This window comes from Bos javanicus, chromosome 10 (assembly GCF_032452875.1).
Source record: "Bos javanicus breed banteng chromosome 10, ARS-OSU_banteng_1.0, whole genome shotgun sequence".
Classification (NCBI taxonomy): domain Eukaryota; kingdom Metazoa; phylum Chordata; class Mammalia; order Artiodactyla; family Bovidae; genus Bos; species Bos javanicus.
This window is the reverse complement of record NC_083877.1, coordinates 58,303,546-58,329,369: the sequence shown is the minus strand read 5'-3', so window position 1 is coordinate 58,329,369 and position 25,824 is coordinate 58,303,546. Positions and strand designations below refer to the sequence as shown.

Genomic DNA, 25,824 nt, shown 5'->3' with positions numbered 1-25,824 from the left:
GATTGGATGCTATCTCATGTTAGCTCCCTAAGATTGTCCTCAGGGCATTCAGGCCCTGTCCTTACCCTAAGCATGTAGCTGGCGCCTCCCTGTTCAGCCCCAGCTCGCCGCTGGTGGACGCAAGCGTCTGTGCTACTTCTCTGCTGGGAGTTGCAGTTAGGTTAGTAATATGTGGGGGTGTTTGTTTTTTTTTTTTTCCCTCCTGGTTATGTTGCCCTCTGAGATTCCAAAACTCCCCACAGACCCGCCGGTGAAAGGGTTTCCTGGTGTTTAGAAACTTCTCCTCCTTCATGACTCCTTCCCCAGGACGAGTCTCTGTGTCTAACTCTTTTGTCTCTCTTTTTCTCTTATATTTTGTCCTACCTCCTTTTGAAGAGAATGGGATGCCTTTCTGGGTGGCTGGTGTCCTCCGCCAGCATTCAGAAGTTGTTTTGTGGAATTTGTTCAGCATTCAAATGATCTTTCGATGAATTTGTGGGGGAGAAAGTAGTCTCACCATCCTATTTCTTCATCATCTTCCTGCTCTCCTTTATCTTTCAATTATACTAAATTTACAAAGAACTCTTACAATTCTGTAATGATCAGAAAACCAACCCAATGTTTTTAAACTGGCAAAGGCAAATAAACACTTTACCAACCAAAGGATACAGACACCCAATAAACATGTGCTCAACATCATTAGAAGTCAGAGAAATGCATATGAAAACAACAGTAAGATACCACCGACACAAACTATTACAATGGCTAATATTAAAAAGGCTGACGGTATCAACTGTTGGCAAGCAAGTGAAGCAACTGAAACTATTTAATTGTTGGTGAGCATGCAAAATGGTACAACTGTGGAAAGTATTTGGTACCTCTTTGTAAAGCACCATATGATCCACCAATTTCACTGCTACTGTATTTTTCCAACCATGAGAAACAAAATGTTTATACAAAGACTTGCAAATGAATGGTCATAGTAGCTTTGATTATTTTAGCCTAAAACGCCAAATGTCCTGTATGTCCATCAACAGATAAACGGATAAACAAATTATGAAATACTGAAGTAATAGAATTCAACTCAGAAATAAAAAGAACAAATTACTGATGCATACAACATAGATTAATCACAGAATATTGTGCTAAGTTCAAGAATTCAGACACAATAGATATATATACTAGTATTCAACTATACAATTTCATTCACATGCAACTCTAATGAAGGCAAATCTATGTGATAGAAAGGAGAGCAGCTATTTATTATCTGGGATTAAGAATAGGAGTGAAGATTAATTGGGAAGAGGTAAAAGGAAACCTTCTGAGATGATGGAACTGTCCAATAACTTGATCATGGTGGTGATTACACAGGTCTCTAAATTTATTAAAATAATCTGAACTGTATATTTTAAATATAATTTCATTTTATGCTAATTAAAACTTTTAGGTTAATTACCTTAATGAGATAATTACACCATATAGAGTTGATTATTAAAAAAAACACAGGGACAAGATTTACACAAAAGGATGTTCATTCTTTATAGCAACAGAAAAAAATTAGAACTATTAAATGTTCATTAATATTTATCTGGTTAAATTAATTGTGATATACATTCATTCATATAATGGAAAACTATGTAGCCTTTAAAGATATATGTGTATTGACACATTAGTCTTTGATACATGAAGTGAATAAATCAGCTTAAAGACTATGTATACACATACACTTCTGTGTAGTTTACAAAGGCATCAAAAAGTCTAAAAGAATATATATTAAATAGAGAACAGTGGCCTTTTTTTTGTTGTTGTTACTTGGGGTAGGGCTATTTGGCATGGGATTTTCATTTTCTTTGCATGTTCCTCTTAATAATAAGTATATATTGTGCTAAAGAAGTAAAGATATTTCCATGTTAAAGGGAAAATAAGAGTCAATAAGCCAATCTTTGAGTAACCAAAACAGTATATCTAGGTAAAGAGAAGCACTCTCAAGAAAAGGAAAAGTTTCAGGGAACATTCTGTAGCCTGCTCCTTCCCTTCCTGCCAAAATCATCCTCTTCAAAAATTCTTCTCACTCTAGCCCCAAGAAAGCCCAGTTTTTTTCTCAATGGGTAATCCTCTATTAAGGAAAAATGTTTTTGGAAAAAAACAAGATATTTTAAGTTACTTTCAAAGTTTAAAAAGTAATCAATTGTTTTACAAAGTGTTTACATATGAACTTCATAAACATGAACAGAATTTGTTTATACTGAAAGATCCTTTAAAATCTATAGTGATATATAATTTTCAAGTTTCATACACATGATTTCATATAATCCCATAATAACCCCCTTTTCAAAATTCCCTACCTTTACACTGCCCCTCCCCCATTTCTCACTCCCCACATTAACCACTGTTGTCAATATTTATATTTATCTCTATATTTATAGTTTTTCTCTAAATTTCTGAGCCTGCTTTTTTTGTTTAATTCACTAGTTTGTTATATTTTTTAGATTCCACATAATAAGTGATATACAGTATTTGTCCGTCTGACTTATTTAACTTAGCATAATACCCTCCAAGTCCATCCACATTGCTACAAATGGTAAAATTTCATTCTTTCTTATGGCTGGGTTGTATTTCACTGTGTGTGTGTGTGTGTGTGTGTGTGTGTGTGTGTGTGTGTACACCACTGCTGCTAAGTTGCTTCAGTCGTGTCCGACTCTGTGCAACCCCATAGATGACAGCCCACCAGGCTCCCCCATCCCTGGGATTCTCCAGGCAAAAACACTGGAGTGGGTTGCCATTTCCTCCTCCAATGCATGAAAGTGAAAAGTCAAAGTGAAGTCACTTAGACGTGTCCGACTCTTAGCGACCCCATGGACTGCAGCCTACCAGGCTCCTCTGTCCATGGGATTTTCCAGGCAAGAGTACTGGAGTGGGTTGCCATTGCCTTCTCCAGTGTACACCACAGAGAGCCCAAATCAGTAAAATCAGAAATGAAAGAGAAGACGTTATAAGTGACACCACAGAGACACAAAGGATCATAAGAGACTACTCTAAGCAACTATATACCAATAAACTGGATAACCTAGAAGAAATGGACAAGCTCTTAGAAAGGTACAACCTTCCGAAACTGAACAAGAAGAAATAGAAAACGTGAACCGGCCAATTATCCATAATGAAACTGAATCAGCAATTTTAAAACTCCCAACAAACAAAAGTTTAGGACCAGATGGCTTCACTGGTGAATTCTACCAAACATTCAGAGAAGATTTAACACCTTTCCTTATGAAACTATTCCAAAAAACTGCAGAGGAAGGAATAATTCCAAACTTATTCTATGAGGCCAGCATATCACCCTGACACCCAAACAAGACAAGGACATCACACACACACACAAAAAATACAGGCCAATATCATTGATGAATATAGATGCAAAAATCTTCAACAAAATATTAGCAAACCAAATTCAACAGTATATTAAATGTCTCATATATCATAACCAAATGGGATTTATCCCAGGGATGCAAGGATTTTTCAGTATCTGCACATCAATGTGATATATCACATTAATAAAGGAAGTATAAGAGCCATATGATCATCTCAATAGATGTAGAAAAAGCTTTTAAAAAGACATTTCTCCATAGGAGACATACAGATGGCCAATAAATACTTGCAAAGATGCTCAACATTGCTCATTATTAGAGAAATGTAAATCAAAACTACAATGAGGTATCACCTCCTACCATTCAGAATGACAATCATCAAAAGAAAAAAAAAAAAAACTGTAAATGCTGGAGAGGATGTGGAGAAAAGGGAATCCCTACTGCACTACTGGTAGGAATATAAGTTGATAAAGCCACTCTGGAGAACAGTATGGAAATTCCTTAAGAAACTAAGAATAAAACTGCCATATGACCCACCAATCCCACTACTGGGCCCATACCCTTAGGAAACCACAATTAAAAAGACACATGTACCCTCATGTTGATCTCAGCAGTATTTACAATAACAAGGACATGGAAGCAACCTAGATGTCCACTGACAGATGAATGGATAAAGAAGATATATAAAAAGAAAAATACAACAGAATATTACTTAGCCATAAAAAGGAATGAATTTGAGCCAGTTGTAGTGAGATGAACATAGACACTGTTATACAGAGTGAAGTAAGTCAGAAGGAGAAAGACAAATATTCTGTATCAATGCATATACATGGAATCTAGAAAAACTGTACTGATGAACTTATTTACAGAGAAGGAAAGGAGATGTAGACTTAGAGAATGGACTTGTGTACACAATGGGTAAAGGAGAGGGTAGGATGAATTGAGAAAGTAGCACTGATATATATACACTATCATATGTAAAATAGGTCACTGGTGGAAGGCTGCTATATAACACAGGGAGCCCAACCTGGCACTCTGTGACTACCTAGAGGGGTGGGATGGAAGAGGGAACAGATGCTTAAGAGGGAGGGGATTTATATATATAATTATGACTGATTTGTCCTATTCTACAGAAGAAACCAACACAACATTGTAAAGCAATTATCCTCCAATTAAAAAATAAATTAAAAAAAGCTTTTTAAAAAGTTCAACAGCCATTTACACTAAAACCTCTACAGAGAGTGGACACAGAGAGAACCTACCTCTAAATAATAAAGGCCATATATGACAAACCCAAAGTTAACTTCATACTGAACAGTGAAAAGCTGAAAGCATTTCCTCTAAGATAAGGAACAAGACAGGGTGTCCACTCTAATCACACATATTCAATATAGTTGTGGAAGTCCCAGCCACAGCAATCAGAGAAGAAAAATAAATAAAAGGAATACAAATTGTCACTGTTTCCATATGACATGACACTATTCACAGAAAACCCTTAAGACACTATCAACAAACTAATAGCACTCGTCAATGAATTCAGTAAAGTTGCCAGATACAAAATTAATATACAGAAATCCGTTGCATTTCTAAAAGTCACAATCAAGTATCAAAAAGAGAAATTAAGGAAATAATCCCATTTATCACCATATCAAAAATAATAAAATACCAAGGAATAAACCTACCTAAGGAAGTAAAAGACCTATACTCAGAAAACTGTTTAAGACAATGATGAAACAAACTGAAGATGACACAAACAGATGGAAAGATATGCTGTGTCCCTAAACTGGAAGAATTAATATTGCTAAAATGTTCATACTTGGAATTCCCTGTCAGTCCAGTGATTAGGTCTCAGAGCAGTCTGCAGATTCAATGCAATCCCTATCAAAATATCAATGGCATTTTTCACAGAACTAGAACAAATAATTTCAAATTTTATCTGGAAACACACACAGAATTTAAATAAACCTATCAAGGAAACAAAATTAAAAAAAACAATTATTAAGCTGAAGATTTACTTGGGTATGTCCTGGGGGGAAGGGCTCTTTAATAAGTAAGACTCTAGCTTAGATAAAAAGTTAAAATACTCGTAAGCCCTCCACAAATTTAATTTACCACACATTAAAAAATATAGATATTAGCTTAGGGTTCAACATGATGTTCAAGTAGAACAGCATGCACTCATGTCCTCCTGCGAGGGCATCAAAATCACAACCATCAACAGGAGGACGCTTGGTACCTAGGGAAAAAAAGATAACCCACATCCAAAGACTAAGAAGCCAAGGTGAGGTGGTTTAAAGATTTACTGAGCATGACTTGTCCAGCAGAGTAAGATCCAGTTTTTCCCACAGCCAGTTTCTCCCATCAGGAAGCTTCCACAAGGCTCTTATACTCATCCATCAGAGGGAAGACAGAATAAAAACTACAATCACAGAAAACTAACCAAACTGATCACATGAATCACAGCCTTGTCTAACTCAATGAAACTATGAGCCATGCCATGTATGGATACCCAAAACAGGTCATAGTGGAGATTCTGACAAAACATGGTCCACTGGAGAAGGGAATGGCAAGCCAATTCAGCATTCTTGCTTTAAGAACTCCATGAACAGTATGAAAAGGCAAAAAGATATGACAATGAAAGATGAACTCTCCAGGTCAGTAGGCGTCCAATATGCTACTGGAGAAGAGTGGAGAAACAGCTCCAGAAGAAATGAAGAGGCTGACCCAAGCAGAAACAATGCCAAGTTGTCTATGTGTCTGGTGGTGAAAAGTAAAGTCCAATGCTGTAAAGAACAATACTGCATGGGAACCTGGAATGTTAGGTCCATGAATCAAGGCAAATTGGAAGTGGTCAAACAGGAGATGGCAAGAGTGAACACTGCCATTTTAGGAATCAGTGAACTAAAATGGACCAGAAAGGGTTAATTTAATTCAGATGAACATTATAATACTGTGGCAATAATACCTTAGAAGAAATGGAGATGCCTCATATAAGAGTCCAAAATGCAGTACTTGGGTGCAATCTCAAAAATGACAGAATGATCTCAGTTCGCTTCAAAGGCAAACTATTCAGTATCACAGAAATCCAAGAACATGCCCCAAACACTAATGCCGAAGAAGCTGAACAGTTCTATTAAGACCTACAAGACCTTCTAGAACTAACACCAAAAAAAAAAAAAAAAAATGATGTCCTTTTTATCACAGGGAACTGGAATGCAAAAGCAGGAATTCAAGAGATACCTGGAGTAACAGGCAATTTGGCCTTGGAGTACAAAGTGAAGCAGGGCAAAGGTAACAGAGTTTTGCCAAGAGAATGTACTGGTCACAGCAAACACCCTCTTCCAACACAAGAGACAACTCTACACATGGCATCACCATATGGACAATACTGAAATCAGATGATTATATTCTTTGCAGCCAAAGATGGAGAAGCTCTATATGGTCAGCAAAAACAAGACCGGGAGCTGACTGGGGCTTAGATCATGAACTTCTTATTGCCAAATGCAGATTAAATTGAAGAATGTAGGGAAAACCACTAGACCATTCAGGTATGAACTAAATCATACCCCTTACAATTACACAGTGGAAGTAACAAATAGATTCAAGGAATTTGATCTGATAGACAGACTGCCTGAAGAACTATGGACAGAGATTTGTAACACTGTACAGGCAGCCATGATCAAAACCATCCCCAAGAAAAAGAAACACAAAAAGGCAAAATGGTTGTCTGAGGAGGCCTTACAAATAGCTGAGAAAAAAGAAGGAAAAAGTAAAGGAGAAAAGGAAAAACACAGCCATCTGAACGCAAAGTTCCAAAGAACAGCAAGGAGAGATAAGAAAGCCTTCTTAAGTGGACAATGAAAAGAAAGAGAGGAAAAGAACAGAGTGGGAAAGACTAGAGATTTCTTCAAGAAAATTAGAGATACCAAGGGAACATTTCATGTAAAAATGGGCACAATAAAGGACAGAAATGGTACAGACCTAACAGAAGCAGAAGATACTAAGAAGTGTAAGAATACATAGAAGAACTATACAAAAACAATCTTAATGACCCAGATATCCATGGTGGTGTGATCACTCACCTATAGCCAGACATCCTGGAATGGGAAGTCAAGTGAGCCTTAGGAAGCATCACTATGAACAAAGCTAGTGGAAGTGATGAAATTCCAGCTGAGTAATTCCAAATCCTAAAAGAGGATGCTGTGAAAGTGCTGCATTCAATAGGCCAGCAAATTTGGAAAACTCAGCAGTGGCCACAGGACTGGAAAAGGTCAGTTTTCATTCCAATATCAAAGAACGGCAACGCCAAAGAATGTTCATACTACCGCACAACTGCACTCATCTCACATGCTAGCGAAGTAATGCTCAAATTCTTCAAACTAGGCTTCAACAGTATGTGAACTGAGAACTTTCAGATGTTCAAGCTGGATTTAGAAAAGCAGAGGAACCAGAGATCAAATTGCCAACATCCGCTGGATCATAGAAAAAGCAAGAGAATTCCAGAAAAACATCTACTTCTGTCTCACTGACTACACTACAGCCTTTGACTGTGTGGAACAAAGCTTTGGAGAATTTTTAACAAGATGGGAATACCAGACCCCTTCTCTGCCTCTTGTGAAACCTGTATGCAGGTCAAGAACCAACCAGACAGAACTGGACATGGAACAACAGACGGGTTCAATTGGGAAAGGAGTACATCAAGGTTGTATACTGTCACCCTGCTTATTTAACTTCTATGCAGAGTACATCATGCAAAATGACAGGCTGGATGAAGCACAAGCTGGAACCAACACTGTTGGGAGAAATATCAGTAACTTCAGATATGCAGATGACACCACTCTTATGGCAGAAAACGAAGAAGAACTAAAGAGCCTCTTGATGAAAGTGAAAGAGGAAAGTGAAAAAGCTGGCTTAAAACTCAACATTCAAAAAGGAAGATCATCATGGCATCCAGTCCCATGATACTTATTTCATGGTAAATAGATGGGGAAGCAATAGAAACAGTGACAGATTTTATTTCCTTGGGCTGCAAAATCACTGCAGATGGTGACTGCAGCCATGAAAGTAAAAGACACTTGCGTTTGGAAGAAAAACTAGGACCAACCTAGACTGCATATTAAGACACAGAGGCATCACTTTGCCAAGGTAAGTGTATAGTCAAAACTATGGTTTTTGCAGTAGTGATGTATGGATGTGAGACTTGGACCGGAAAACTGAGTGCCAAAGAACTGATGCTTTTGATGGTGCTGGAGAAGACTCTTGAGAGTCTCTTGGACTACAAGGAGATCAAACCAGTCACTCCTACAGGAAATCAGTCTTGAATATTCACTGAAAGCACTGATGCTGACGCTAAAGCTCCAATTCTTTGGCCACCTGATGCGAAGAGCTGACTCACTAGAAAAGACCCTGATGCTGGCAAAGACTGAAGACAGGAGGAGATGGGGATGACAGAGGATGAGATGGTTGGATGGCATTACTGACTCAATGGACATGAGTTTGAGCAACCTCTGGAAGATGGTGAAAGACAGGGAAGCTTGGCGTGCTGCAGTCAAAGGGGTTTCAAAGATCTGGACACGACTGAGGGACTGAACAACAACAACAACAAGCCCCAAGGGCTGGGTCGCCTCAGGCCAAAAAACTACCAGTGAGAGAGCCCATCTTCAACCATCAGCAGATGACTGGATTAAAGCTTTACTGAGCAAGGTCCTGCCCACCAGAGAAAGACCCAGTTTTCCCCACCATCAGTCCCTCCCATCAGAAAGCTTACACAAGCCTCTTAGCCTCCTCTACCAGAGAGCAGACAGAAGAAGTGAGAAGAACCACAATCCCACAGCAACTAAAACAAAACCAATTACAGAATATCAATAACCATGAAAAAGCAGAAAGTTATGTCCCAGATGAAGGGACAAGATAAACCCCAGAAAAACAACTAAATGAAGTAGAGACTGGCAATCTTCCAGAAAATAATGACAGTGAAGATGATCCAGGATCTCTGGAAAAGAACAGAAGCAAAGCTTGAGAAGATGCAAGAAATGTTTACCAAAGACATAAAAGAACCAAAGAAGAAACAAACAGAAATGATCACAATAAACTGTGGAAAATTCTGAAAGAGATGGGAATACCACACCACCTGACCTGCCTCTTGAGAAACCTGTATGCAGGTCAGGAAGCAACAGTTAGAACTGGACATGGAACAACATACTGGTTCCAAATAGGAAAAGGAGTATGTCAAGGCTGTATATTGTCACCCTACTTATTTAACTTATATGCAGAGTACATCACGAGAAACACTGGGCTGGAGGAAGCACAAGCTGGAATCAAGATTGCTGGGAGAAATATCAATAACTTCAGATATGCAGATGACACAACCCTTATGGCAGAAAGTGAAGAACTAAAGAGCCTTTTGATGAAAGTGAAAGAGGAGAGTGAAAAAGTTGGCTTAAAGCTCAACATTCAGAAAACGAAGATTATGGCATCTGGTCCCATCACTTCATGGCAAATACATGGGGAAACAGTGGCTGACTTTATTTTTGGGGTTCCAAAATCACTGCAGATGGTGAGTGCAGCCATGAAATCAAAAGACGCTTACTCCTTGGAAGGAAAGTTATGACCAACCTAGACAGCATATTAAAAAGCAGAGACATTACTTTGCCAAGAAAGGTCCATCTAGTCAAGGCTATGGTTTTTCCAGTGGTCATGTATGGATGTGAGAGTTGGACTATAAAGAAAGCTGAGCGCCGAAGAATTGATGCTTTTGAAGTGTGGTGTTGGAGAAGACTCTTGAGAGTCCCTTGGACTGCAAGGAGATCAAACCAGTCCATTCTGAAGGAGATCAGCCCTGGGATTTCTTGGGAAGGAATGATGGTAAAGCTGAAACTCCAGTACTTTGGCTACCTCATGCGAAGAGTTGACTCATTGGAAAAGACTCTGATGCTGGGAGGGATTGGGGGCAGAAGGAGAAGGGGATGACAGAGGATGAGATGGCTGGATGGCATCACTGACTCGATGGACCTGAGTCTGGGTGAACTCCGGGAGTAGGTGATAGACAGGGAGGCCTGGCGTGCTGCGATTCATGGGGTCGCAAAGAGTCGGACACGACTGAGCGACTGAACTGAACTGAACTGTCAACTACTAGTAGTCACTATTATAACACTATCGCTGGTTATTATTTTAACAACCAATTACTTGTAAGTTTACTTAGTAACACAAAATAAAAGTTGTCACCACCAAGAAAACACTTCTATGCCATCCACCACCACCCAACATAATTGAACCAGGCTCTAATCCATACTCTGGACAACCCATGAATCAAAAAATGAACCACACTGAAAATTAGAAAAATTTGTATTTAGAATCATAATGAAAATAATACATGTCAAAAATTGCATAATAAAAAACCTTATGGGATAAAGCTAAGCTTAAAGGGACATCTCTACTGTTAAATGTACACATTAGAAACAACAAATGCTGAAAAAAGCAAAGAAACAAAAAATGCTGAACATCCATCTAAAAAAGTTTGAGGACAAAACAGAACCAAACAAATTAATAAAAGAGTAAACAGACATACAATGTGTAAGCCTACAAAACCAAAAGTCAGTTCTTTGAAAAGATTTATAAAATTGATAAATTCTTAGTAAGATGAAAAAAATCATCACATATATATATTAAAAAGACGTTTTGCACAATTTTACACCAATAAATCTGAAAAAATTCCATATAAATCTAATTTACTAAAACTGACATAAAAAAGAAATATAAAATCTGAACAGCCCTATAACTATTTAAAAAATTGAATCCCACAAAGGAAACTCCTGGTCCAGATGGCTTCACCAGTACATTTAAGAATAAAACACCAACCTTGCAGAAACCCATTCTATTGACTATATTTTAAAAATATATATCCAATTTTATGAGGCCAGCATGACACTGAAATCAAAATCATTACAGGCCATCTCAGAGATATTACAGAGTTAGCTCCAGACCACCACAATTATGCAAATACTATCACAATAAAGGGAGTCCACACGAATTTTCAGGTTTCCTGGTGCACACGGAAGCTCCATTTGCACTGTACAGTAGTTTACTCAGCGTGCAGTGGCATTACAGCTTTCAAAATGTACACAGCTTAATTTAAAAATATTTTATTGCTAAAAAAACACTAACCATCATCTGACAACACAGGGTTGACACAAACCTTCAAAGTGCTAAAAAACACATTAACTGCAAAGCCCAATAAAACAAAGCACAATAAAACCAGGTATACCTGTACAAAAAAGGAAAAAATATTTGCCAAGTCTCACTCTAACAGACAGCTCTCCTAAATCCTAAATAAAACATCAGCAAAGCAAATCCATCAAGGACAACACATTACAATCAAGTTGAGATTATTTCAAAAACACAAGATTTATATAAATAAGTCCAACAAATTTCATCTCACTAATAAAGAAAATAAGAAAATAATGACAATATCATTAAATGCAGAAAAAGTATTTGCTAAAATTCAACATTTGCTATTTTTAAAATTCTAGCAATCTACAAATAAGAAGGAAACTTCTTTTATCTAAAAAAGAGTAAGCACCTATGGTAAATATTATACTTAATGGTGACCCTGTGAAAGGTGTCCTTTTGATATTGGGAACAAGGAAAAGATAACCAAACTCAGACCTTTCCTCAACACTGTCCTGGAGGTTCTAGATACTAGAGTAAAAAAAGGAAAAGACATTAAAACACTTAAGAGTTAGGAGAGATGAAATAAAACTGTCATTATTCACAAATAATAGAATTATGCACACAGAAAATACAGAAAGATCTACAGAGGACTTGTTAATATTGAGTTTATTAAGACTGCTAGATACAAGACCAAAAATTAATTGCATTTCTATATACAATTATAAAATGATATCACTTACAACATCAAAAATATCAAATACCTAGGAATGAATCCAACGAAAGATACTTAGGACTGCTGCAAAAAATTATAAAACATTACTGAGAAAAGTAAAAAGATCTAAATGAAAGACTATGTAATGTTCATAGATGAGAAGGCTCAACTGTAAAGATGTCAATTCTCCCAAAACTGATCTATAGAATCAATGAAGTATCAATCAAAATCACAAGAGGTTTTCCGTTGGTTTTATAAAATTTATCATACTCATTCTAAAATTTATATGGAAATATAAAGGGCCATGGAGAAGGCAATGGCACCCCACTCCAGCACTCTTGCCTGGAAAATCCCATGGAAGGAGGAGCCTGGTAGGCTGCAGTCCATGGGGTCGCAAAGAGTCGGACACGACTGAGCAACTTCACTTTCACTTTTCACTTTCATGCATTGGAGAAGGAAATGGCAACCCACTCCAGTGTTCTTGCCTGGAGAATCCCAGGGACGGGGGACCCTGGTGGGCTGCCGTCTATGGGGTTGCACAGAGTCAGACACAACTGAAGAGACTTAGCAGCAGCAGCATAAAGAGCCAAAAGTAGATAGGATAATCTTGAAGAAGAAAAACAAGATGTGAAAATATGTTCTTCCACGCATCAGGACAATTTAAAAGCTATAGAAATGAAGGTGGCATTGCTACAAGGAAAGACCAATGGACCAGAGAAAAGAATTCAGAAACAGAGCCACACTAGTTTGGATATTTGCTTTTGACAAAGGTGGCAACACAGAGGCTTTTCAATAAATTTAGCTTTACAACTGGATATCCATATGGAAAAAGTGAAACCTGACCTCTTCCTCAAACCATAGAATTTTTGTACGTGGATTTTTGATTTAAATGTGGATGACAAAAAATAAAATATCCAGATTTTATCAATGTGATACACCATACTAAAAAAGTAAAAGATAAAAACCATATGATAATCTCCATAGATGCAAAAAAAGCCTTTGACAAAATTCAAAGGCTTTTTTGATTTTAAAAAACACACAACTTTACAAAAAAATGGGCATAGAAGGAATTCTCCTCAACACAGTAAAGGACATAAATGATAAACCAACAGCAAACATTATTCTAAATGGTGAAAAACTGAAAGCATTCCCTCTAAGATCAGGAACAAGACAATGTGCCCACTCTAACCACTAATATTCAACATAGTTCTGGAAGTCCTAGCTATGGAAATCAGAGAAGAAAAAGAAAGAAAAGGAATCGAGATTGGAAAAGAAATAAAACTCTCCCTCTTTGCAGACAACATGATACTGTACATAGAAAACCCTAAAGATACTACCAGAAAATTACTAAGGCTAATCAGTGAATTTAGCAAAGCAAAATCAATACATGGAAATCACGTGCATTCCTATACAATAACAGTGAAAAAAATCAAAGAAATTAAGGAATCAATCCCATTCACCAATGCAACAAAAAGAATAAAATATCTAAGAATAAACCTAGTTAAGGAGACAAAAGAGCTATATTCAGAAAAATATTTAAGACACTGATGAAAGAAATCAAAGACAACATAAACAGGTAGAGAGATATTCCATAGATTCAAAGAATCAATATTGTGAAAATGATTACACTACCAAATGCAATCGACAGATTCAATGCAATCCCTATCAAATAACCAATGTCATTTTTCACAGAACTAGAAGCAAAAATTTCACGATTCTTTTGGAAACACAAAAAAACCCTGAATAGCCAAAGCAGTCTTGAAAAAGAAGAATGGAGCTGGAGGAATCAACCTTCCTGACTTCGGACTGTAACACAAAGCTACAGTCATCAAGACATTATGGTACTGGAACAAAAACAGAAATGTAGAACAATGAAACAAGATAGAAATCCCAGAAATAAACCCACACACCTATGGGTACCTTATTTTTGACAAAGAGGCAATAATATACAATGGGGCAAAGATAGCCTCTTCAATAAGTGGTGCTGGGAAAACTAGACAGTTACATGTAAAAGAATGAAATCAGAACACTTCCTAACACCATACACAAAGATAAACTCAAAATAGATTAAAGACCTAAATGTAAGACCAGAAACTATAAAACTCTTAGAGAAAAACATAGGCCAAACACTCTATGACACAGATCACAGCAACATCCTCTATGACCCACCTCCTACTGTAATGAAAGTAAAAACAAAAATAAATAAATGGGAGCTAATTAAACTTAAAAGCTTTTGCACAGCAAAGGAAACTATAAACAAGATGAAGAGACAACCTCAGAATGGAAGAAAATAAAAGCATATGAAACAACTGACAAAGATTAATTTCCAAAATACACAAGCAGCTCATGTAAGTCAACACTGGAAAAGCAAACAACCCAATCCAAAAGTGAGCAAAAGACCTAAACAGACATTTCTCCAAAGAAGACACACAGATGGCTAAAAAACACATGAAAAGATGCTCAACCTCGCTCATTATTAAAGAAATGCAAATCAAAACTACAATGAGATATCAGCTCACACCAGTCAGGATGGCCACCATCAAAAAGTTTGCAAACAATGCTGTAGAGGATGTGGAGAAAAGGGAATCCCCTTGCACTGCTGGGCTTCTCTGGTAGCTCAGCTGGTAAAGAATATACCTCTTTTAATGCAGGAGACCCCAGTTTGATCCCTGGGCGGGGGAGATCTGGAGAAGGGATAGGCTACCCACTCCAGTACTTTTAGGCTTCCCTAGTAGTTCAGATGGTAAAGAATCCTCCTGCAATGCAGGAGACCTGGGTTCGATCCTTGGGTTGTGAAGATACCTGAGAAGGGAACGGCCATCCACTCTAGTATTCTTGCCTAGAGAATTCATGGACAGAGGAGCCTGGCAGGCTACACAGTTCATGGGGTTGCAAAGAGTCAGACACGACTGGTCAACTTGCACTTACACCATTGGTGGGAATGTATATTGATATAGCCACTATGAAGACAGTATGGAGATTCCTTTAAAAACTAGAAATAAAACCACCATATGACCCAGCAATCCCAATATTAGGCATACACCCTGAGCAAACCAAAATTCAAAAAGACACATGTACCCCAATGTTCACTGCAGCACTACTGACAACAGCTAGGACATGGAAGCAACCTAGATGTCCATCAACAGATGAAAGGATAAAGAAGCTATAGTACATATATACAATGGAATATTACTCAGATATAAAAAGAAATGCATCTGAGTCAGTTCTAATAAGATGGATGAACCTAGAATCTATTATATAGAGTGAAGTAAGTCAGAAAGAGAAAAACAAATATTGTATACTAATGCATATATGTGGAATCTAGAAAGATGGTACTGATGAAACTATTTGCAGGGCAGCAATGGAGACAGACACGGAGAACAGACTTATGGACTCAGTGCAGGGGTTGGGGGGAGGAAAGGCTGGGATGGATGGGGAGAGTAACATAGAAACTTACATTACCATATTTAAAATAGATAGCCAATGGGAATTTGCTTTATGACTCAAGGAACTCAAACCAGGGCTCTGTAACAACCTAGTGAGGCAGGATGAGGAGAGAGGTGGGAGGGAGGTTCAAAAGGGAGAAGACATATGTATACCTATGGCTGATTCATGCTGATGCCTGGCAAAAACAAACACGATACTGTAAAGCAATTATCCTTCAATTAAAAATAAATAAATAAAATATCCAGGTTTAAACCAGAGGTTCTGAGCTCTTCTAACCCAAGGCACCTGCAGATAGAATTCAAGATACAAAAAATATTTTTGATATGTCAACTGTATCCTCTCATGCCTTAGCATTTCAGTGAGCCATTTCCAATTGACAGTATCTACATAACTTTGCCTGAGTTTTTCAGAAATTGTTTATAAAAGCTGAGAACCAATGTTCTGCCCTCACTAGCCCTTAACTAATGTGTGTATGTGTGATGCGTGTGAAGAGTGTGAGGAACATAATGTTGCAAGAAGCGCTGGCTCCCAGAATTACCCAGAGATTTAAGCCTGTTCATCACCTGTAAATACAGTCTTTTTAAAGCAACTTTACTTCCCTGCCTCAAATCCAGTATATTCTTTGTGAGCACCACCCATATTAATGACTTGAACTAGAATCCTTGTCTTGGAGTCTGCTTCTTGAGAAACCAAGAAAACCAAGACCCAGAGTTACCAGGAACTTGAGTCAGGGAAAATAATTACTTCTCTATTTTTATAACTGCGAACTGAAGGACATGCTAAATTTCAGTTATGAATATAAAGAACATACCAAAATGATATTAACAGTATTTGTGACTTTGTGTTTAAAAGAAATCACAGATGTGTTACTATTACATGACAGCTCACATCATGTAATACCTCATGCAAATACCTCCAAATATTCTTTGAAATAGTTATTTGTTAGTTTACTGCTAAACTGCACACAACTGCAGTCCTTCTGCCTGTGTTACGCAGTCTTCCTGTCTATAATGTCATCAACTACTGAGCAACTAATTACCTCTGTGCCAAATAATTACTCAACCACAATACAGTTGAGTGTTCTACAACTAAAGATCAAGTCAAAGAGCCTTGAGTGAATTCTGATGTTGTTGGAAAATCTATCCTTGCCTTGTGAAGTGTAATATGGAAATTTTAATTCCATACACAACTGAATACAAGTAAATACATTGCATGTGTTTAATTATCATTTTATACTTATGAAATACTACATAAATTTAAAGGAGCATTCATAGAATTAGGTGAAAAAAACTCCTGAAAATAAAAAATGTGACAGTAGGAAAAAATTATTTCAAAATTAAAGCTGAAAAAAAAAACCCAGAATTTAAACAAACAAAAAAACAATGAGGGGGCCCACAGAAAATTAGAGGATCAGTATAGAAGGATCCACAACTGAATAAGGGGAGATTCAGAATGAGAGAAAAGAGAACATGAAAGGAAGGAGATAACACAAAAGGAATAATATAAAGCAATTCCCCTGAACTGAAGAACATGAGCTTTCAGACTGAATGGGTACATCAAATTACCTACACAAAAAGAGTCTTTATCCCATATATATATATGTATCTCTGTATGTAAATATTTATAGCTGATTGACCCATTCCACCACATCTTGACATTTCAGAACACCAGGATAAGGGGAAGATTCTTAAAACCTCTACAAGCTGGATGGAGCTGGGGGAACAGGGTCTTAATGGCACGTACCTCTCAAATAGCAACATTGCAAGGCAACAGAACCATGACATTTGTGGCGGATTCATTTTGATATTTGGCAAAACTAATACAATTATGTAAAGTTTAAAAATAAAATAAAATTAAAAAAAAATTCTCAAGGAAAATTAGTTCCCACCAAATTCTATGCTCAGTCAAATAAAGCATAACAGCAGAAGAAAGAACTGCTCAGACTTGAGAGGCCTCTAACGTGTTTTTTCCCCATTCATCTTTTCTCAGGAACCTACTAGAGGATATCTCCATCAAAATAAGGAAAGAAGATAAATGATGCTAAGAAACAGAGAATTTAACAAAGAAGATGGACAGAGAATTCCCTGAGGTTGGTAAAAGAAAATCCTGAACTGAGAGCTCTATATTAGACTCCAAGAGCAACTAAGCCAGACTGAGCAACTAAGCCAGAGCAAAGAGAATACACCTTTCCAGGATACCTTCTACCGGGAATTATACTGAGAGGAGATTCAAAGAACATCAGAGATGTGAGGGATGAATTAGGTATACAGAAAACTAAGCAAACAGTAAAACATATTATTAACACCAAAGTAATGATTCCATGAAGAATCTTTTACATATTCTTAATAATGTGCATAATAAATACTGGTTTTCCCAAATATTATGAGACACTTAGAGCAGAAAGATAGGAGGAAGGGAAGTGAATACACATATGTGTGGTTAAGTGGAGATGGAGTTGGGGACATCAGCTAGAGAACTAGTCTCAGTCTCCATAGTAGTGAGGCCAGAGATGATATATAAAACCAAAAAGAAAAACAAAATAGTTAAACAATGGTAGCATAAGCAAGTTACTTAAGAATATGGAAAGAAGTATTTAAATACGCAATTGTACAAATCACTGCCTATAGGACACAGGAATTAAGAGTGGGATTCAGAAGGGAGTGCATCTTTTCATTGCAAATCTAGTAGTATTATTTTACTTTTTAAATTATGCATATATGCTATTTTTAAACATAAAAATTATTTTTAAAAACCATAAATTTTTGCAATGGTCAAATAATAAAAATTATAGCCACTATTTCCCAAATGCCAACTGCCTATGGGAGACATATCAGGTATTTCACAAAGCTATCACCTATTCCTCAGGCCACCTTTGTAATGTAGGATCCTTCCAATTTTACAGATGAAAAATCTGAAAATGAGAATGAGTGAGGAATATTTCTAATTCTTTTGTTTTTTCCTGTTTATGTATTGTTTGGTCCTTTACCTTTCCAGCAGTAGCAAAATATTCACCATCAGGGGACCACTCCATCAAATGTACAGATACTGAGGTTCTAAAAAGACAAAGTTAAACAGTTAGCATTTTTTAAATCTAGAACACCTTTTATATATATATATAAATGGTCAAAATAAGATTTTTCATAACATCATTAAACAAGAGTGTTTTCACCTCTCTAAAAATAAATCTAAATATTTCACCTCCCTAAAAATACAAATTAACTCATTAAAACCAACCTAAGGTTCACTTTGGGGATCCAAAGAATGCAATTAACATGCTTAAATGATATCACAACCTACATGCTCCACCAACATCTTAATGCAACATTTTAAAAACTGAGCTCATCACCTTCCCTGGCTAGTTGGATCCCTTCATATAATCTGTGTTGTCAATGGTACAGCCATCCTTTCATCACACCTTCCCTCTGCCTATCCCATCTATAGTTTATGCGCTAATGAATACTTCCTTTGTGTCAACCATCTGAACCCAAGTCCTGAGGTTATTAACTACGAAAATATTTTCATCTTTTTTTTTAACAATCTATTGTAGCACATATTAGAGGATGAAGTTATAATGGGTTTTGGTCAGAAAAAGTCTATTTTCTAGGCTTCTAAGATCATTATGAAAGGGAACTTTGTTTAGGAAGCATTTTTTAAATTAATGAACAACAGAGTGAGACACTAACTTGCACTGCCAGATGCACTTCCAATCATTTAAAACAGGAAGAATTTTATTATTGATTTCTTCCTCCTCTTCCAGAATGTCACCTCCTGGAGGAGCCCACAACTGAAGAGAATCGGTTGCTGTCAACAATCTGTTATCTGAAAATTAAAGAATGTTCTGTAATAAGCAAGGATTATCTGGAGAAATAAATACACATGAGGGCGTCTACTCCAGTCTATAAACTGTTCCGTGAAAAATAAGCAAAACTGTCTATGAAAAACACTTGTAGAGTATATCCACTTAAAAAGTTGCATGAATCACTAGATAAGAAAACTTGAAAGAAATAGAACAACAACAACAAAAAGCGTACAGAGACATTGTCTATCAGGTAAAATCTAGAAAAAAAAAAACAAAACAGCAAAGTAGAATAACAAAACAAACCCAAAGAGACTCTGACATATACAACACAGGATATTCTCTGGCTATGAGACATAACTAAAGATTAATAAAATGTTTTTTTCTACAGACTATTAAAATTACCCTCATTAACTGCGAATGTAAAAAGGGACAATAACCATTATTATTAGAAGTTTCTAATCTTTCAATATTAAAGACAATAATTTCTTGAAATACAAATAACAAAATGAGATAGGTTTTTATCTTGTTTTATTCCTAATTTTATTTCTTAATAAATACAATAAAAGTAAAGTACAACACATTAACTAATGAAACAAATCATCATTGTTTCTTGGAACAAACATTCAAAAGTAGGGGGGGAAGCACAGAACTAATAGTAAATTAAGCACTATACAAAGCAGTTTATATGAAAAAGAAAGTACACTCATTCAGTAGCCAAAAAAAAAAAGAATATTACTGATCATTTTCTTATTGTGGGAGGCTATATCACATTGTAATCATACACTTAAAACAAATTATTAACTTTCCATAATTTTTAAAGATAATTGCTAAATACCTTGAGGGTCCCATGCTAAATTGTATGTCACGGAACTCAAAAAAAACTGCCCAGTTTTAAGCCACTGACACTTGAGTTGCTGAAATATACAGAGAAAGAAAAAAAGAAAAAGATACGTTTTCAAAATAATATCCACAAACACTACATTATCATTTTCTTCAACTTAAGACTTCATGATCTGAAACAAATATAAATATTTCACTATTATTTTCAAAATACTGTTTTAAAAATCATTTACAGTGGTTCCACTTACTATTCTATCATATAAAGCTGTTTGCCATGCCCAGTCAAAGCATGTCTCCCAGGCTTCCTTCCTTGTCTAAAAACACATTCTTATTCCTAGGGTATCCTTTCTTCTCTGTCTGCACACTCCTACAGTTACATCAATAACTAGCTAAACCATTACCTCTCCAGTGAAGCCTCTTCTGACATTTTGGCAGCATTCAGAGCAGTTTTTACTTGCTTTATACCACTGTAACAACCCACTCCAGAATTCATGACTGGAGAATCCCATGGACAGAGGGGCCTGGAGGGCTACAGTCCAGGGGGTAGCAAAGAGTCAGACACAATGGAACGATTTAGCACACACGCACCATGGTAACGCTGATCAGACTGAATTATCTGTTTATATGTCTGACTCTCCTATTACACTGTAAGTCTTCAAGGGCAGGAATTATGCCATAATGAGCTTTGTGTACTGAGTGTGGTAATGTCTAGTACACAGATGCTCAATAAACATTTGTAAAAACAAAGCAAATGCACATCAGAATGAAGTGCAAATTAACATCATCTTCTGGCGTCAAAGTCTAAAATAAAACTAGGTCTACCCTGATAGCTCAGTTGGTAAAGAATCCAGCTGCAATGTGGGAGACCTGGGTTCGATCCCTGGATTCGATCCCTGGGTTGGGAAGATCTCCTGGAGAAGGAAAAGGCTACCCACTCCAGTATTCTGGCCTGGAGAATTCCATGGATAGTCCATGGGGTCCCAAGAGTCGGACATGACTGAGCGACTTTCAGTTTCACTTTTTCTTTCAACCTTCCAAAAAGTCAACAAATTTAAACTATGTAATACATAAAACCCACAAAGCTGACATATATTATATTTGAGTAATCTGCATCCTATTTTATTACTGTTTTCATTGTAAAGTATAGAAAGAAGATTTAAAATTTAAAAACCAAAGGCCTTTCACATTAAATTCAGTAAAAAAGTTTAGCTATTTCTTTGCAGTAGACAAACATAAAATGTACTTTTGTGAAAGTATGGTGCAACTTAATGCATGTCAAGTCATCCCCAACTTTTATTAGGCAAGTTATATATTAATTGCTTGGCAAGTAATAATTTAATAAATGATAATACCCTCTCTAATTATAATACCTTAAAAATATTTTTAACAATTAAATAATTTATTCAAGATTTCATGACTATCTGGAGGTGGAATTTCAAAATACAACTACAAAACCTGAATTTCAGTATATAAAAATAATTTTATATTTTTTAATTAGGGAAAAGGTTATTTTTTAAACCCTATCTCTACTAACCCAACAAGTCACAATAGTATTTTAAATACTACTCAACAAATCTATTTTAAAATAATAATTAAATTATTCCTAAAACTGGAGCTATCCCTAGTATTCTTTCCTTTAATATTTTCTCAGAGTGTAACTTGTGGACCAATTACAAAGCAAAAATTTTGGAAGTGAGGTCTGGAATCTCAATTTTTTTCCTTTTTTTTAATTTAATTTTTATTTTATATTGGAGTACAAGTTATTTACCACATTGTGTTAGTTTCAGGTGTACAGCAAAGTGAATCAGTTACACATATACATATATTTTTTTCAGATTCCTTTCCATATAGGTTATTACAGAATATTGAGTCGAGTTCCCTATGCTACACAGTAGGTCCTTGTTGATCATCTATCTTATATAGATTAGTGTGTATATGTTCATCTTAAACTCTTAATTTATACTTTCCCCTTTTTCCCTGTGGTAACTGTAAGTTTGTTTTTGAAGTTTGAGTCTCTGTTTTGTAAATAAGGTCATTTGTATCATTTATTTACTTAATCTGAATTTTTAAATATGTACTCTAGATGACTCTTAAGTACCCAAAACTTTGATATGTATTTCATAACACTATTAGAGGGAAAAGACTGATATAACTTGTACTTCTGAAAAGAAATGTAATATTCACATACATACATTTAATGAAAAATATCAAAACCACTTATTTACTGCATTTAATAATACAATATTTTTTTTTAATTACTGGTAAATATGTCAAGAAGTGAAATCCTGGCATTCAGATTTCACATTGGCAGTTGAAAATATGTCTCAGATGGTGAAGTCCCAATGCATACAGTAATTTTAAATTTTTTAAAGCATTCTACCCATATTGGATTTTCTGAGTATTAAATAACATAAAATATAGTTCAGTACCCAGAGAGTAGAAGTAATGTTCCAAATACTGTTCTAAGTACTTGAGAGGCATCAGTGAACAAAAGAAACAAAGCTCCCTACCCTCATGGAGCTTATATGGAGCTTACGTTACTTACTAAATGGTAATCTATAAATAAATAAACAAGGTTAAGTACTATGGAAAAAAGGTTAAAAATAGAAGGACAGGCAGGTTAGGATGAAGGTGGGAGAAGCAAGTGGCAATTCTTAAAAGGACAGTCAACGCACATCCCACTGAAAAGGTACTACTGAACAAAAACAAAGGGTCTGTAAGAGCTGGGCCTGGAGCTATCTAGAGAAAGAAGGACATTCCAGACAAAAGAACAACCAATGTAAAGGCTCTAAGATGGGAGGGCAACTATCCAAAGAACAGTGAAAATGCCACTACGGCTGGAGTGACCAGAGAGGACAAAAATAGGAGATGAACTCTGAGAGGTAATAAATGGGTACAGATGCAGGGGCAAGACGAGGGGTGGAGGAAGGACTGTGGTCCGTTCTAAGAATTTGGGGCTTTACATGTGAGAAATATGAAGCCATAAAAGACTTTTTACCAGAAAAGTAACATGATCTACTCTGCTAAGAGAAGAGGCAAGGGATACGTATAGACATTAGACAAGAGACTAGTCATCTAGATAAGAAATAATAAATAAGAGTTCAACTACGGTAGATTCCAATTAACAAGGCAATCTCAATTAGGAATATTCTAGAAAACTGAGTTTCTAAAAGGCCTAGGGATATATTCCCAGTGAATGTAAAAGATTTTACCATAAATCACCAGACTAATTTCACACTGATATTCCAGCCCACCTTCAGCACCTGCTCCTAAGGAGCTCTTTACTGCTGTCAACTGGATTCCAAACTCAATTATAAAACTTTTCTACTACCATTTAATACTTACACAATTTCTCTTATGAGAATTTATGCCCAAGGGCTCAAAAATACAAACAGCGTTACCATATGAAGCTGCAATCTAAAAGAGAATAAACAAAGCATTAATATTTAAGGAAAAAAGAAAACAAAAATAACTTCCTTTTTATAATAATGTGTAAACTGACTGCATGCAATCTGAATACAGTATTCATGGTTTATTCTTTTCCATAAATATAACTGGAAAAGTCCTGGACTTAAGAATCTCTTCTCTGTTCAAAAATTCAACAGGCTTTATTTCACATATCAAATATAAGGCTGACCTATTCAAAGAAATCATCTTTTCCTATAAAAATTTCATTTTCAAATACATAAATAAATTTTACTAACAAAGATACATTTCAATGGTACATCTGTCAGAAACCTTACAGTCCAGTGAAAATACTATTAAAACCATGAGAAGTAGAAAAAGACATCAAAGAGCAACAGGTATTAAAAATATATCAAAAAAATGACATGAACTATACCATCAAACAAAAAAAATTACCAATTGGGAACACCATGGAGAAGAAGGAATAGAAAAAATGGACTAGGGAGAAACCAGAGAGACATTCTGCAACTAAAGGATAAACAACTGATGTGGCCATCTCCAATGAACTTAAGCCAAGGGTCTGGGGGCCAAGAGGACTTTGTTCCAGGTCACACACCTAAGAAGACCCACAAATTCCTCTTTCCCTAGGAGCTATCAGTGCCTGTTCTCTAGTAATTCCTTGAAAGCCAGTTCCCAGTCTATCCTCCTGTTGGCGAGAGAGAACCAATTGCAGGGAACAGACCAAAAACCCTCTCTTCTCACACCTATCATGGGTCTATGAGTTAACCTATAAAGCTAAATTAGGCATTGGTTTTTAAGGTTAACCAAAAAGATGCACTCTGATTTCAGGGCACTCTAACACACACAAAAAATGTTATTTTAATTGTTATTTAATATCTAACACTCTTTTCAAGAAAAAGCTTTCCCTCCACAATGGTAGGAGAAGAGCTACTTAAAATGCCTGGCTAAGGTAACACTCAGGTGGAAGTGTTATGAATGATCACATTCAACATGTAGATGAATGAATGAACAAATGATTATCATGGCTTAATACAAAGTCCTAAACTGAGAGTAACCATCACAAGGACTGGGGATAAAGAAAATTTTAAAAGATGGCATTAAAAGACAATGAATCAGGGATGTCTCAACTTGGTCTTCTTTACCTCCAACCAGGATAGAAAAAGTAAAAACATGGTTATGAAAACCAAGGTCTTCTATATTCAAAAAAAAAAAACTTTGCTCCCAGAGAATCTGCTTATTCTTATTATCACCAGCACATAAATAACTTTTTAAAATGTGTCTCTGACAACTATCATAACAGCTCCAGGCAGGTTTAAAGCTACCACACTTGGCATAGGGAGATAAGCAATGAAAAATTAATGAGAAATCTGACACTGAGTGTTTTCTAAAAAGTAAACAATACTTAAGGAGAACAAATGGGGGGGAAAAAATCATAAAAGCAAGAAACAAGTATCAGAAAACACCAGGAAATTCAGTGTTTTATACTATGTCAGTTTTTGGTTTTTTTACTGGATTGTCATATTATTCATACAAATATTAAAGCTTGATACAAACGGGAAGGTAGGACGATGTGGGTACCCAGCAGGTGGGCAGGGGTAGAAATGGTATAATAACTGTAATTTATTGTTTGGCATAAATTTGCATTACTATATAGCACCATAAATATTCTGATTAAATATATATTTGATAAAATTTGTTATTACTAAGTAAATACAAATTTCTAGAACACTAAAACTATTACAGGAAAAATATCATTCTTATATTCTCATAGAAACATTTAACTCTGCTACACAATACTGGCCTTAAAGAACTGCTAGAATATACAGCAAAAATGCTATATTTACTTTACATATAATGAAAATTTGATGTATATCATGTTTGAAATTTGGGGGGAGAGCAACAAATGATGAAATTTGAATAATTTTAAAATAAATTCTCTGTTCAACATCTGAATGAATGAGCTTTAATATTCTTCAAATGACAAATAGTTTCATTAAATTAACAGAAACTTTACAAAGCATCAGTTATATAACAAATATTATACTAGATGTTAACAACTTGCTACATTTCTTGATAAAAATCTGACA

The 25,824-nt window shown here is 36.0% G+C and overlaps 1 protein-coding gene across 7 annotated transcripts in view; it reads right to left on the bottom strand.

The window, feature by feature from the left end:
* DMXL2 (Dmx like 2) overlaps nucleotides 1-25,824 on the bottom strand; it is a 168,315-nt gene that overhangs the window by 102,506 nt on the left and 39,985 nt on the right. For 6 of the 7 annotated variants that reach the window (XR_009738732.1, XM_061428763.1, XM_061428760.1 and 3 more), the window contains exons 3-6: nucleotides 23,657-23,728; nucleotides 20,307-20,385; nucleotides 19,356-19,491; nucleotides 18,659-18,725 (exon numbers count right to left, since the gene is read on the bottom strand). Coding sequence is in view for 5 of the 7 variants with exons in the window: in XM_061428763.1 (XP_061284747.1) it covers nucleotides 18,659-18,725; nucleotides 19,356-19,491; nucleotides 20,307-20,385; nucleotides 23,657-23,728 (354 nt within the window). In the remaining 2 variants the exon portion in view is untranslated. Of the gene's footprint in view, nucleotides 1-363; nucleotides 540-18,658; nucleotides 18,726-19,355; nucleotides 19,492-20,306; nucleotides 20,386-23,656; nucleotides 23,729-25,824 lie in introns of those variants that run through there. The other variant, XM_061428764.1, reaches the window with a different exon arrangement.